Source organism: Plecotus auritus (assembly GCF_963455305.1).
Source record: "Plecotus auritus genome assembly, chromosome: 7".
In the NCBI taxonomy this organism is placed as follows: domain Eukaryota; kingdom Metazoa; phylum Chordata; class Mammalia; order Chiroptera; family Vespertilionidae; genus Plecotus; species Plecotus auritus.
The window spans coordinates 45,738,847-45,753,672 of record NC_137774.1 but is presented as its reverse complement, the minus strand read 5'-3'; the positions used below and the strand labels follow the sequence as shown (position 1 = coordinate 45,753,672).

At 48.2% G+C, this 14,826-nt stretch overlaps 2 protein-coding genes across 4 annotated transcripts; both read left to right on the top strand.

Moving 5' to 3' along the window:
* Positions 1 to 591: 591 nt before the first annotated feature.
* Positions 592 to 2,034, top strand: RNF222 (ring finger protein 222; the record flags this gene model as incomplete). Its single annotated transcript, XM_080682819.1, has 2 exons — positions 592 to 776; positions 1,371 to 2,034. Exon 2 carries the CDS (start codon positions 1,396 to 1,398, stop codon positions 2,032 to 2,034), a length of 639 nt encoding a protein of 212 aa, XP_080538945.1. The 5' UTR covers positions 592 to 776; positions 1,371 to 1,395.
* A 7,295-nt stretch (positions 2,035 to 9,329) lies between these two features.
* Positions 9,330 to 14,621, top strand: RPL26 (ribosomal protein L26). 3 transcript variants are annotated; one of them, XM_080678016.1, is made up of 4 exons: positions 9,330 to 9,836; positions 10,639 to 10,811; positions 12,006 to 12,146; positions 14,446 to 14,621. In XM_080678016.1, the coding sequence occupies exons 2-4, from the start codon at positions 10,644 to 10,646 to the stop codon at positions 14,572 to 14,574; spliced, it is 438 nt and encodes a 145-aa protein (XP_080534142.1). In that variant the 5' UTR covers positions 9,330 to 9,836; positions 10,639 to 10,643; the 3' UTR covers positions 14,575 to 14,621. The 3 variants fall into 3 exon arrangements, with proteins under 3 accessions (XP_080534142.1, XP_080534144.1, XP_080534143.1); XM_080678018.1 differs by having other exon boundaries at positions 9,829 to 10,195; positions 14,446 to 14,618; XM_080678017.1 differs by having other exon boundaries at positions 9,834 to 9,861; positions 14,446 to 14,618.
* The last annotated feature ends 205 nt before the right edge of the window (positions 14,622 to 14,826 follow it).

The following is a 14,826-nucleotide window of genomic DNA, read 5'->3' as shown; positions in this document are numbered from 1 at the left end:
ATAGAATCACTGATCTTCTGCACACCCCCTACTGGGGATTGAGCCCAAAACCCAGGCATGTGCCCTTGACTGGAATCGAACCCCGGACCCTTCAGTCCACAGGCTGATCTCTATCCACTGAGCCAAGCCGGCTAGGGCAATACTGGGGACTTTTAAATGAGGACATGGTGGGCCTCACCACATGCCCAAATGGGTGTTTCCCTTCAAGGTCATTATCTTGAAAAGCTGCGCACTTAATCCAACAATTCGGCCATTGCTGAAAACATTTTATAAAATATATTTTTATTGAGTTCAGAGTGAAAGGGGGAGAGAGATAGAAACAACAATGATATGAGAGAATCATTGATGGCTGCCTCTTGCACATCACACACTGGGGATCGAGCCCACAACCTGGGCATGTGCCCTGACCGGGAATTGAACCATGACCTCCTGGTTCTTAGATCAACACGCAACCACTGAGCCACGCCAGCCCACCCTGAGAACATTTTAAAACCCACATTGTAACTTCGTGGTGATTCCGTACCTTTGATTTGAAACCATTCCATGCCACTTGAGCACTCATGTCCTTTCCCACCAGGCTTGGCTCCCAGGGCTTCTGGCCACCTTCACAAGACCAGACATACTCGCAGGACGAACCTCTGCCTTCGCTGAGGTGCATCCGAAGGCTTCGAGGCCGCCCTCCAGGAATGTGAAGAATGACTGAGCTGTGGCAGGTGGAGGATGAGCTTACGGCTCCCTGATGTGACTACGCAGAGGGCCAGCAGGCGTGTGGATGTGTAAGTTCTGCGCTTTATTTTCAAAACAGCCACACACAGCACAGAGGAATGCAGCCAAGGGCTGGACACAAACCAGCGGACCAGGCAGTGCTGAGCCGGAGACTGAGGGGCAGCAGAGGCTTTTCTGAAAAACAGCCCCTCGGGGCACAGGCCCATACTGGGGCCTGGACTGAGGCTGGGGGAGCAGCCACTCAGCCACCCGCTTCCCCTGGGACCTGGGTCTTCTGCCTTCACTTCCTGCGAGGAGCCAGGAAGAGGTGAGGTGACCTCACCATGTGTGCATGTCATGCGTGAGGTGAGGGGCCAGGGAGGCTCTCCGCCTCCCTCCAGAGTCCACAGTGGCTAGGCTGGGACCTCTCATTATCTGCCTCCCAGCCCCCCTTCCAGAAGCGCCCCCTCGTCTCTTCCCAAGGGTCTTAGCTCTAGGTCTTGGTTGGATTCAGATAGGCCACTGAGGAGGAGCAGCAGAAGAGGAAGGGGGGAGGGGGCAAGGAGAAAGGGAAGGAGCAGGGGAAGCAGGGGTGGAGAAGGGAGTGAGGGAGGCGAGTGGAGGCGGGCAATGGCACTAACGCTCACAGCTTTTCCCACCGGCAGTGGAGGCCCTGCCTCCTGAGCGGCCATGTCAGAAGGGGAGAGCAAGGACAGCTCGGGCAGCGAGTGCCCCGTGTGCTACGAGAAGTTCCGTGACCTGGAGGGCGCCAGCCGGACACTGAGCTGTGGCCACGTGTTCTGCCATGACTGTCTTGTCAAGTACCTACTCTCCACCCGCGTGGATGGGCAGGTCCAGAGGACCATCGTCTGCCCCATCTGCCGCTACGTCACCTTCCTCAGCAAGAAGAGCTCCCGCTGGCCCTCCATGCTGGACAGGAGCTCCCAGACCCTGGCTGTGCCCACCGGCCTGCCCCCTGGGCCACCGGCGGCCAACACCCGGGGCCACACCAACCCCATGGCCGCCTCCCAGCCCGTCTGGAGAGCATCCCCAAGTCAGAGTCCCCAGCTCCCCTTGGACTTACTGTCCAGCCTTCCCCGGGAGCCTCAGATCTTCATCATCAGCCGCCATGGGATGCCCTTGGGGGAGCAGGACAGCGTGCTGCCGCGGCGCAGCCTGGCCGAGCTCTCCGAGGCGTCCCCAGCGCCCAGCTCCACCCGGTCCTTCTGCTGCCGCTCCCGGGCCCTCCTGCTCATCACCCTCATCGCCGTGGTGGCAGTGGTCGCTGCCATCTTGCCCTGGGTGCTGCTGGTGAGGAAGCAGGCGTGAGTGGGGGCACCTGCAGGGCCACCCAGTGAGGCCCTGTCCTGGAAGCTGCCTCATCCACCTCTCCCCACCGGCTGGCCACGGCCTGGGAGGGGCAGAGGGCCCCAGTGCAGACGCAGTCCCTGAAGTGCAGGCGGGCAGAGGGGAGACCTGGAGCAGAGAGAGGGCATGAGGATGGTGCTCACTGGAAGTGTGGTGGCATCGCCTCGCCTCCAGCTCCACGCTCCCAGCGGGGTTCGGCATGACAGGGAAGCCGGGCCGGCGATCTCCGAGGCCAGAGCTGAGCTGAGCATCTGAGCTCTGGACTGAAATGGAAACTGCAGATTCGGGGCCAGGGTCAAAGGGGCGATGGAAGCCTTGCTCAGAAACACAGCCCGAGCAGCCTCCGCAGATACTTTCTCCTCCTCTAGGCTGGGCCTGAGCCAGGTGGGAAGATGGGTGCTGCCCCTCCCGCGGGGTGGCCAGCCCTGAGGTGTAGTTCTCACCTGCCAGGTGACCTACCTGAAGTGAGGTGGGCTCCCTTGCGGGGACAAGGAATTCCGCTGGATGGGGGCCCGATGGCAGGACCCCGCCAGGTCAGAACTCCCACCCAGGATTCTCTAGTTTGTTCTCACAAACAGAAGGGGCCCAAAGCACACGTGCTCCCCAGAATCTCAGTGCCCACCCCTGACCCTCACAGCCGGACCGCTGTGCACCTTCCCACCCTCAAATCACCAGCCTGGAAGGTGACCTCCCCGAGGAAGTAGCTAATCTCAGAGGCTGGGGCCCAGGGTTTCTGGGGGAAGTAACAGACCAAGGTCTTCCTGGGAACAAGGGCCACAATGGGAAACAGGAGTTTGCTGACAGAGGCCGAGGCCAGCAGAACGGCCCACACACACAGCCGGAGTGCTCCCCAAGCCTCCCAGGCCCAAGGAATGGCCCACATTTTGAGCCTTGGGTTGTCAAGGATGGACAGGAAGACAGGGAGTACAGAAGCCTAATGGCCAAGACTTGAATCAGCTACGAACTATGTGGGCAAATTAACCCCTGGGGCTCCCACCTCTCCCAGCCCAAGGCCTCCTCCTCATGAACCAACCACTCATTAGAGGCCACACCAGCTGGGCCAGTTTGCGAGGTGGATTCCCAGGCTGGGCTGGGTAAGGAAGGGTGGGGAAGAAAGCAGATGTTGCTTGTCAGGGACACTACAGTCTCGACGAATCCTGAAACCCAGGTGCTGTCAGCCGCTGAGCAAGGCCTCGTCACCTGCGGACCACACCCTGGACTGCACTGGGGATCCCTGATGAGGACCACTGGGGAGCAAGCCATTCGGGAACAACTATTTTCTGTTTACTAAGGCCCATAAGTCATTGTGCCATACTCTTACATTAATTTTATGGTTAAAACAAAAACAACCTCCAGCTACTTCCTCAAACTGGCGGTTGTTTGCAGTCCAGGTGTGCCAACAGCTGAGCCCTCCACAACCTATACCTCTCTGGGCAGTTTGCTACCTGTGGGGAAAGAAATAGCACGCTGCCTCTTACCTGGTTCCCCGATTCCTGAAGTGGTTGTTCTCTGGGACCCATCAGGGAGCAGGACCCATGCGATAGGGAACATTCGGGACACAGGGAGGGTTGACTTAAAGCACGTGTGGACTCTTTTCAAGGCCAGAGAAGAGCACACAGGTAGGTGCTATTTGGGGAATACAGGTGGATTCATGGGGAAAGTATTTATTACAGGAATACAAACGTTAAATTTAAAAGAAGACTCTAACGAGTCTGTTTTAACCTCAGCCAGGCTGCTTTCAACAGTGTCATGAATTTCTGGGGACCTCATTTTAGATTCTGTTGTTTGTCAAAAATTAATTTCAAAATACCTGTAGTGTTTTCATATTGTCCAGCAGTGGCTCGTAGATGGCACTTCTCTTATTTTCAAAGAATGTCAAAAGCTATTTTTAAAATAAAGGTATCTATTTTCTCAAAGATTCCAGAGACATTGCAAATGCAGGTGGGACGCTCCGAGCTTGGACTTTTAAGATCATTCACTTTGGATGGAAAAGACAATCTAAAAATACAAATGCAAATGGCTCTTAAACATTTATTCGGCCACACTTGTGAAGGAGATGCCAATTGAAATTCTCCCGGCATACCCGTTCTCACCTATTCGATTGGCAAAGCCTGAAGTCTCAAAGCCCACTCTGCTGACCACACTGAGGAGAAGCAGCTGAGGTGGTGGGCATGCATACTGATAAAGCCCCTAGAGTGGGAAGTTTGACATTATCTATCAAAATTTCCAGGTTGGCCCAGCAATTCCTGATCGAGAAATGTATCCTACAGACATATGTGCATATACGGGCAGTGACATATGCATACTGTTATGTAATTGCAGTGTTGTTCACAATAACAAAGCACTGGGGAAAGCCTCTGCCAATCAATGGGACTGGCTATAAAACTTAAAAAGAACAAGGAAGACGTCTACGAACGGACATGAAAAGCCTCCAGGATACAATGGCCGCCAGGAAAAAGCAAGGTGTGCAACACTGGTATCAGGTACTAGAGTGTGTGTAGAAAGTAGGGAAATGATAATTTACATTCCAACTTGCTGATTCATGCATAAAGAAATTAGGAAAATACACAAAAAACCATGTGGTGAATGGTGGAAGGGTGACAGGAAATAGTGAAATGAGAGGGGAAATTTTTCCTTTAACACTTTTTGATTTTTGAACCAAGTAAACATATTACTTAATCAAAAATTAAATTGAAAAATTATATTAGAAGCCACAGACATTGGCAGTGTACACACCCACTGCCTGGTAAGGAGCCGGCCCCAAGACTGAGAGCTGCCACACAGCTTGCGCTTTGGTTCCAGAGTGCGAGCTACTGGCTCTGTGGGGCTGGTTTGTCTGGTTAGGGGTGTGACATCTTATGCTTACCAGGCACCCCAGGAACGAGGTAAAAAGTTTAATAGTCTCAGCGTTCCTAAGTTCCTATGGATTTCTTTGGGCCCCATCATTTAATGTGCTTGTTTTTATTCTTCTCTATCCTTCCTTCCCTTCCTCAAATAAAACCTTTTGCTTTAAGCAACCACCCTGGGGTCAGGGAACTACAGGAAAATACCATTAGATGGAAAGACAGACAGATGGGTGGAGGCCTGCGGCTGAATGTACACTCTTACTCTTCCCTTCCTCCCCTACACACACACACACACACACACACACACACACACACACACATACACACACACACACACACATACACACACACACACACCACAGCCACCTCCCATTTGATAAGGAGAAAATTCTGAGATGTCCTAAATTAAATTACCACAGGGTAGAAGGTAGAGACAAGAAGGGGTTGATCAGTTAACTGCAGGGCAAAGCAACAAGAACGCTTATATTCCTGAGTGTATGTTGGTGTTGGAACTTTGAATTAACCTCCAGGTGGCTATTTCTGCCAGGCACCACTGCACCCAGGAGCCTCCATTCTTGCTCACACATAAACTTTTCAGACTGTTGCCCATACTTCACCTTATTCCACTGATCTTATCTGTAGCCAATGTAAATTCTTTCAAACAACTTATATCTTTCTCCCCCCATCTGAGGTTTTATTTTTTAATACAATTTTCTTTATTAATTTTTCAATATATTTTTATTGATTTCAGAGAGGGAAAGATAGAAACATCAGTGATGAGAATCACTGATCGGCTGCCTTCTGCATGCCCCTCACTGGGGATCGAGCCTGCAACCTAGGCATGAGCCCTGACTGGGAATCGAACCGTGTCCTCCTTGTTCATAGGTCGATGCTCAACCACAGAGCCACAGCGGCTGGGCCCTACCTGATGGATTGTTTGTTTGTTTTTTATATATTTTTACTGATTTCAGAGAGGAACAAAGAGGGAGAGAGAGGTAGAAACATCAATGATGAGAGAGAATCATAGATCGGCTGCCCCCCAGAAATCCCACACTGGGGATCGAGCCCACTAACCAGGCATATGCCCTGACTGGGAATCAAACTGTGATCTCCTGGTTCATAGGTCTATGCTCAACCAGCCACTGAGCCATGCCAGCCGGGCACCACCTGATGTTTTGAAAAAAATCATCAGCCCTGGCCGGTTTGGCTCCGTGGATAGAGCGTCGGCCTGTGGACCAAAGGGTCCTGTGTTCGAATCTGGTCAAGGGCACATACGTAGGTTGCAGGCTCCTCCCCGGCCCAGGCCCTGGTCAGGGCACGTGCAGGAGGCAACCAATCAATGTATTTCTCTCTGTCTTTCCCTCTCTCTTCCACTCTCTCTAAAAATCAATGGAAAAATATCCTCGGATGAGGATTAACAACAACAACAGAAAGTCATCAACTCCAGGGCTGTGGACAGGTTGGCTTTCCCACCTGGCACTGCTGCTGGTGGTTTAGACTTCATGCCCACAACCTGCTTTTCCTTATTAGCAATGACCCGATAAATTCCTTTTTAAAGACAAACAAAGAAGAAAACAACTTTCAGCGGTGGAAGTTAAAATTTTTGTTTAACATATCATAATAAACTTTACGCTGATATATACTTGCACAGTCTAGGACTGCCGAGTAAAGGAGCCATACATTGCTGGTGGGGTCTGGGCCAGGGTTGCCAGGAGTCTGGGCACACACATTAGAGACCTCTGCGCCTTCAAAGAGTCTTATGACCTCTCCCCTCAGTGAAGCCTGCCAATGACAGATAGCTCTGCTACTATTTCCACTTCTCCCTCTCACCACCTCATCAGTCCAAATGTCCTTTTTGGGGAGGGGGCACAAAATAAGCAACCTTGCCCCGTCCTCACAAGTCCTCACCTTCCTTTATCCTCTTCTAACCCAGTACAAATTAACACAATAATTCCCAACACAAACTGTTTGCAGTTCCAGCAAGCAGTGCTGGTGCAGGCCCCGGGCCAGGCCTTTGCTTATGCGGCTCCCTCCCCCTGGAAAGCTCCAGGGTTACCTGTGAAGACTTCCCAACCCCTTCGCTCAGTGAGAACTGACTGCATCCCATCATCTTCCCAAGATTCTTTATTATGTGCATTTGTGGACAAGTCCATCTCTTCCTGGACAATGTGCTCCTTAAGGAGAGGCTAGGTCCTCTCGATCTTGGTAAGATCACACCAAATGACTGGCATACAATTTAGGAAAGAATAAACGCTGGATAAATATTTGAAGAATGCATGAGTGAATGAATGAACAAACGAATGAAGGAACAAATACATGTGATGATTTTGGTGTCTGGAAAAAAGGTTTAGTCCAGGGATGTAGGCATGGAATCTGGATAATTCCTGCTTTGGTGTGTCTGGGAGCTTCATAAAGACCAGCTTCAACATGACCCAAAAGAGCCAGTTTCAATACTTACCTGGCAAGGGAGATACCATGATCAGAAGGTGGCTTTCCCAGGGCGAGGCTTATCCATGGCACTCAGATGTGCTGACCCCTGCGATTTCCCCAAATGTGGGAAACCCGACGCATAATTTGTGGTAGTGGGGGACTGCATTCGTGCTCTCCCCTATTTAAGAAAAATAAAAAAAGAAGAAGAAAAAAGAGCCAGTTTGAAAGGACCTTTCAAATTATGTAAGAGGAATGTAAGGAAGAGGGAAAGAGCGGGCAGCCAGGCGAGGTGGCCAGAGGATCATGCAGGGTAGAGCCAAAACACCCAACAGACACTCGTGACGATAAACAGACGCTACAACCAGGCCACCAGTAATTTGCCTCTGTGTGTACCATGTGTACCCCTGTCATCTTCACGCCGTATAAAGCGGTTATGGTGTCCAAATGCTGGGCTGGAGGTTTAATTTTGATGACTCAGGCTTGCACGAAGGGGGGAGATAAGGGAGCCTGAGAGGGACGGGTGACCTCCTGGGGCAGAAATGATGGGGTGCTGAAGAAACATGGAGGGCTTTGTGAGAAGGGAGGAAGATGATGGGGAGACCCAGAGAGGAGAGAGTTCAGGAAACTAGTAAGGACAATAAGAAGAGAAGGGGCAAGACCGTGAAAACCAGGAAGGGAGCCCTGTGGCTCTCAGCACCCAAATCGCACTCAGCTGGACCCAGAGCCCTGTGGCTTCCCTCTGAACGCCTCTCACTCCAGCACCTGGCACCGGAGACCATGTGTCATGCTGCTTCACATATCCATGCCTTCCCTCAAGCTAGTCGCACAACCTCGTGGAGCTCATGTTACATTCTTCAAAACTCAGTCAAGGATGACCTCACCCCAGAAGCCTTCCCTGACCCCAGTGCTTCCTTCTGTTCTGGAAGCACAAGCACAGAATCACCAAGGCCACCCAGGGCCCCCGGGCTCAGCCGGCACTTCTCCTGGGATCCTGGGATTGTTGATTTCATTGCTTATCTCTCATCTTAGACCTGAGCTTCCTGCAAGGCAGACACTGTGGCTAATTTCCTTGTGTAGCTCCAGTGTCCAGTCCGAGGCTGGCTCGTCAAAGATGCTCCATAAACATTTGTTGAAACGAATCGCAGAGTAACTCCCACTGAATTTTTAAATTATAAGTAAAATCTGCGACTATTCTAAATCATGAACACACATGTTCTTTACTGACTACTCTGGGCCCCCAAGTATATGGTTCCTCACTCTTTGACTCGACCTAATGGGTTCCCACAATTGGGACTATATACAGTTACCAGAAGGGGCTGGGAAGCCAGCCTGCACCGGTTTATCTATAACCCATGGGTTCTGTATAACCTTGCACAAGTTCCTCTCAATTTTCTGTGGCTCAGTGTCCGCATCTGTAAAATGGGGACAACAATACCAGCATCACAAGGGTACTTAGTGTATAAAGGATCTAAAGATGTAAAGGGAGTAGGAAAATGGCCCCAGCGCTCAGCAAGCTCGCTACGTCTTATGTAATATGAATTCTGCCTCCCCTCAGTACAACACCTGTATTATTCATTCAAAAGAATCCGAGCCCCTGCAGGTGCGCGGCGGGGCTGACGTTCGCTCGACACTGCAATTTGTTAGCCGCTCGGAGCGAACCTCTCCACACCCCTGGGCCCCCCTCCCCGCCTTGCTTCCATCTGATCCTGAACTGAATGACAGGAGGTAAAATGCAGAAAGGGGCACAGCTCGCGCAAGTAAGGGCTTCCGCACACCAGGCTCCTTCAAAGTGTGGTCGAGGGCATCACCTGCAGGCTTGTTAGAAACGTTGGTTTTGACCAGTTGAGCGGAGTGGGAAACTGATCTGTGGCCCCAGTCCTCGGAAGGCCCCTCGCCCGCCCGGACGAAATCTGGGGCGGGCCGGGAGGCACCTTCAGCGCCTCCGTGGGGTGTTAAAGGACCAGCGCACTCGACACGCCCACGCCTTTGGCTGGGGCGGGGATGGTGTGGCCAGGTAACCGAGGTGACCGGCCAGCTAGGGTCCCAGCGCCACCTGGCGGTCAAAGATAGCACCGGTCCTTTCCGGAATAGTGGAGTGTCCGCTGCCGGGGCGCTCAGGAGTGAAGGAAGGGACAGGGGTCCCCTGGGGCCGCTCGTTTTCTCAGCAGCCACTGGGGCAGTCCGACCCTAAGCAGTCCCCGCCACTCGCCGGGGAACGATGCTTCCCAGAGGACGCAGCTGCAGAACCCAGAGCTCCGAAAAAAGGAACCAGGACCTTAAAAAGGGAGTTTTGTAGTCCTTCGCAGTTCCCCTCCTAGCCGTGAGGTGGCACTAGTCATCAATTTCCCCCCAGTTTCCTCTTCCCGTTCAAACTCCGCGCATCTCTCGCTCTAGACGTCTGTCTCGCGAGAGCTCTCGTGAACTTACAGAACCGGAAACAGCGTGTGGATCTCTTCCCTCTTGCGGCCATCGTAGGAGCGCCAGCGGGTGAGGATATGCCGGGAAAGCGCGTGTAATCCGCCGCCATCCGTTGTTGGGCGCGGTGGCTCTTGACTTCGGGATCCCCAATACTCTCTCAGCGGCCGAGTAGCAGCCAGGGAGAGGGTCCAAGATGGTTTCGACCTTTTTCCCACTAGCTCCAGGGCCGTCAGGCTGGGGAAGGGAAAAGGATTTTGGGATTCGGAAACGGGAGCTGGAGGGGAAGAGGGCCTGTGGATTTGGAGTCAGGTCTAGGCAGTGTAATTTCTAAAGAATGGTCTCGAAATAACTTTTAGTAAAGCCACGGAATTTTCAAACCGCGCCCGCCCATTGGAAGGAATTTTGGACCTAAGATCTACATTTTCCAGGTTCCGGATGGGTGGCCTGATTAATTTTGGAGGGAGCTAAATGTGTTTACACTCAAGCCCGTGTAAGATTAACGCTGGTTGGTCTTTCTAAAACGTTATGTTTGAAGAACTGAGTTGTCAGTCAGCTTTGCCCTAATTCATTAGAGATTAAAGCCCTGTGGCAGGACTTAAGGAGTTGGAGAGTGTAAACAAGAAATTTAATAACTAAAACAATTGTGTTACTAATGGAAAATACTTTATTGCCTAAACAAATGTTGAAGTTGTTTCAGTAAAGCAAAATAGAGAATTTCACACTTAAGTTGATGGGCCGTTGAGTTCAAGTAGTTTGTGATGGAGTTAACACGACAGTTTCTGTGAGCATTCTAAAATTGTTGCTGTTACTTGTTTGGAAAGTGAATGGGGTTTTGGTCATTTACCCCTTTTTTTTTTTACTTTTTATTTAGTCAAAATGAAGTTCAATCCCTTTGTGACTTCTGACCGGAGCAAGAACCGTAAAAGGCATTTCAATGCACCTTCCCACATTCGAAGGAAGATTATGTCGTCTCCTCTTTCCAAAGAGCTGAGACAGAAGTACAATGTTCGGTCCATGCCCATCCGAAAGGATGATGAAGTTCAGGTATGTACTGTGCTTGGGTCACTTGGCCTGGAAAAGGGACTGCATTCTGAGAGTGACACATCGCAGACAGTTGCTCCAGAACAGGATTGCAAAAGTTGAGCCAGGGACTGAAAACAAACCAAAAATATGCTACTTTTGACTCTGTGGTGAAAGTCAGTTGACCCAAGCATCAGATGCAGCCATGATCCAACACAAGAGCGAGAAAGATAGTTCAGAACTAGAACATTTGGGTTTATCTTTTTCTCGTTATGTTTGGTCATTGAAGAGGCATTTGAGGACCAGTGAACAATCTTTGAATCAAAATCCAGATACTTTTCACCCCAATAAATTTAATGATTTTTAAAAATTAAGATACAGAACTTCTAACAGAACCATGGCTTCATGTGATTGATTGAGTTTACCAGAAAAAATTGTGTCAAATCTATGTAAGTGGAAATTTCTATAAATGTTTCTTTCTTAGCAGTAACCTGCAGCAAGGCTTTAAGCAGTCTCTAAAGTGGCTGGCGTATCGGCAATAATATTTCATGAGGCTTGCACTCGTTTAAGTAAATGGAACTAGTTCCCCAATAGTGGTACGGATTGAGAACAGCCTTCGGCAGGTGCAAACATTGCCATTAGATTTGGGAGTCAGTCTTCTGCTTTCAGCATCTCTTAATGCAAGAAAGTCTGCAGTTGGAAAGAAGCATCTGTCCAGAAGCACTTTGGGTTGCCTCCTGACAAACGGGATTCCTGGGTAGAAAACTGTCAGTTAACCTTTGGGGAGGAAGTGGTTTGTTTCCTTAAATACTTGCTGCTGCCCACCCTTTGACTGGCACTAGGTTGGACACTTCAGTGGGTTGTGAATTAATATACGTGTTCCTACTGCTCCCTTTGAGATGGAATAACAATTTCCTTCTTTTCTGCTTGCTACAAATAGCCAGGGGCTTTTAACAAGCCCACCACTATTGGTGAACCATCAGTTTTAAGGGTGCACAGTCCATCATTGTAGATTTCTCTGGGGGTGTGGTTCGTTTGCAGATTAATTAAAGCTAGAGACAGAATTATTAGTTCATTTCTATTAACTAAATCAAAATGGAGAGGTCCTATAGATCTGATAGAGGGATTAACGTTTACAAGATTCATAGTTTCCTGATTTACAAGGTTAATCTTGTTTTTTTATCTATATATTTCTGTTATTTTTGAATCTGCACTCAGGTTGTTCGAGGACATTACAAAGGGCAGCAAATTGGCAAAGTAGTCCAGGTTTATAGGAAGAAATATGTCATCTACATTGAACGAGTGCAACGGGAGAAAGCTAATGGTACAACTGTTCATGTGGGCATTCACCCCAGCAAGGTAGGTGTTTTTGAGAATGCTTGAGAGGGGAGAAAGGCATGAAAGCTATTGCTGGCAAATGTGAGTGCTTATTTATAGAACAGTCCCATGGAAATATGTTTTAGATGTGAATTCAGTATTCTAATACTTAAAATGTTTATGAAATCAAGGTCTTTAACCATCATTATATGTGTATATTTGAAGTACTTTTTCCTCAAAAGCTTAGTAACCTGATTGGCCAATAACAACAATGAACAGATCTTAAAATCTAGGTAGTGGGGTAATTTTTTGATGAAATAGAGCTTATACCCTGCTTGCTTTGGTGTATTAAACAATTGAGTGAGCAGCAAGGCAGCTTTACAACCCTGCAAAGTAGGTATTGAGCCCTTTACTAATGGAGGGAACCTGAAGCTCAAAGCTAGATCAAATTAACAGTGAGTGATAATCTAAGCCGAGATAGAAAATGTGATCTGATTCCTATAGCAGGTACCTGTCCTGGACTTTAATACAAATTCTCCAATATTACTCTCTTAATTTCTCTCTTGCAGTTTTACGTATAATACTAAGGTAATGGCACCTGGTGAGTGTTTAGATACTGAAGTGTTTATTTTGTTAAGATTTTTTTTAAAATATATTTTTATTGATTTCAGAGAGGAAGGGTGAGAGAGAGAGAAACATCGGTGATGAGAGATAATCATTGACCGGCTGCCTCCTGCACGCCCCACACTGGGGATTGAGCCTGCAACCCAGGCATGTGCCCTTGACCAGAATCACACCTGGGCCCTTTCAGTCAGCAGGCAGATGCTCTATCCATTGAGCCAAACCAGCTAGGGCTATTTTGTAAGATTTTAAGTTGGAACCAAATATCTAATTTTCACACTGCAGAAAAGTCAAAAGACTATACAGTAAAACACCTGCATATCTTTCACCTACAATTCACTATTAACATTTTGCCATGTTCTTTACCCCTGGATTATAAGTGTCATGATAGTGCCTCAGTTTGCACCTTTGTAGTCATCACTTATTCCAGTCTTAGGACTTGCAGATGATTCCAACCTAGACCTCCAGTCCAGTTGTCTATTTTTCAACGTGGGTATCTTAATTGTTATCTAAAACCTGACATGTTCAAATTCCTGATATTATCCTTAACCTCACTGTTTGCCACCATCACAGTGTATAACAGCTCTATGCTCCTAATTGCTCAGGCCAAAGTGTCATTTTTTTTTTTATTATATACCCCACATTGATCAATAAGACATTTTGACTGCTGTATGTTATATACAGAATCCTGTCTGCTTGTTAACCATCAGAGTGACCGATAAGACCATACCTGATCACCCCTCACAAGCCACTTCATGTCATCTTCCACTCCATGTGTCTACTTGCCTTGCTGTTCCTACAACCATGCTGTTCAGAGTGTATCCACTGGTTAGCAGGGTGACCTGGCAACTTGATAGAATTGCAAATTCTCCCAGTTCTACTGACAATTTGGGGATGGGACCCAGGGAGCTGTTTTAACAAGCCTTCCAGTGGATTCTTAAACACACTCAAGTTTGAGAAATACACACCTATACAACTTAAGTTCTCCTGCCTCTGGACCTTTGTACTTGCTGTTATCTGTGGGACACTTCTATACCCAGATAACTTTTACCCCTTCTCTTACTGGTGTCTGGTTCAAATGTAGCCCTATCAGGAGCGCCTCACCTGATTACCCTATGTGATTTCGCACCTGTTCTCCATCATTCCATCTCTCCGTACTAGAATAGAAGTTCCATGATGGCCGAGATGTTCTTTTGGTTGCCATGCTATATTTCCAGAACTAGTTCAGTGCTCTCTTCCCTCACCTTTCTTCGTAAGACTAAAATTTATCACAGTCTAGAGGTCTTTAGTGATGAGTTGAAATAAGATCTTTACTGTTACTTCATTGAAGGTTTTGCAGGTTGAAGCATGAGTGCAGGCTTTCCAATCTTACGGCTCTAAAGTTGGTATAGAAACAAAACTAAGATTTGGTTAGCTTGTAAAACTAGGATGAGAGGAGTGAATGGTTTATTTTGCAGTAGAAAAAGAAGCAGATTTTCTAATAAAGCACAGAAGAGGATACGAGAAAATTCACTGACATCACATTGCCTCTTCTCTGTTGGTAGAGCATTAGTGAACGTTTAATGGGTTTGATTTGGGAGCTGAAGAATCATTTTTTTGGCACTTTTGAGTTCATCATTTTATGTCTTGGTGTTTATTACCTAGGTTTGGTAAATGCAATTGAATGTTGGGCCTTCCCATGTGATCTGTATTGTTTAGAAGTGTCTTTATTTTTCTGCAGGTGGTTATCACTAGACTAAAGCTGGACAAAGACCGCAAAAAGATCCTTGAACGTAAAGCCAAATCTCGCCAAGTAGGAAAGGAAAAGGGAAAATACAAGGAAGAAACAATTGAGAAGATGCAGGAATAAAGTAATCTTAAACACAACTTTCATTAAAAACTTAAAATGAAGAGCCTTTGTTTCATGTGTGGTAATTTGGGATGCTACTTTGTTTCCAATGGGTCCGTTTCAGGGAAGTTCAGGTGACATTTTCTGTCTGGTAGAGGCCACACCCCTACTTTGTGGCTTTCTAACAATTTTCTGCATAAGAATAGTGGTTTTTCTTGTTTTGTTTCTATAGCAGACAGCAGCATTTGGGGGTGCATCATTGCTCATTGTGAA

Bases quoted from the DNA above. Each gene is read 5' to 3' on its own strand.
- RPL26 (XM_080678016.1), top strand. From the start codon at position 10,644: ATGAAGTTCAATCCCTTTGTGACTTCTGACCGGAGCAAGAACCGTAAA. The intron at 10,812-12,005 runs GTATGTACTGTG...ATCTGCACTCAG, and splicing joins GAAAGGATGATGAAGTTCAG to GTTGTTCGAGGACATTACAA. The intron at 12,147-14,445 runs GTAGGTGTTTTT...ATTTTTCTGCAG, and splicing joins TGGGCATTCACCCCAGCAAG to GTGGTTATCACTAGACTAAA.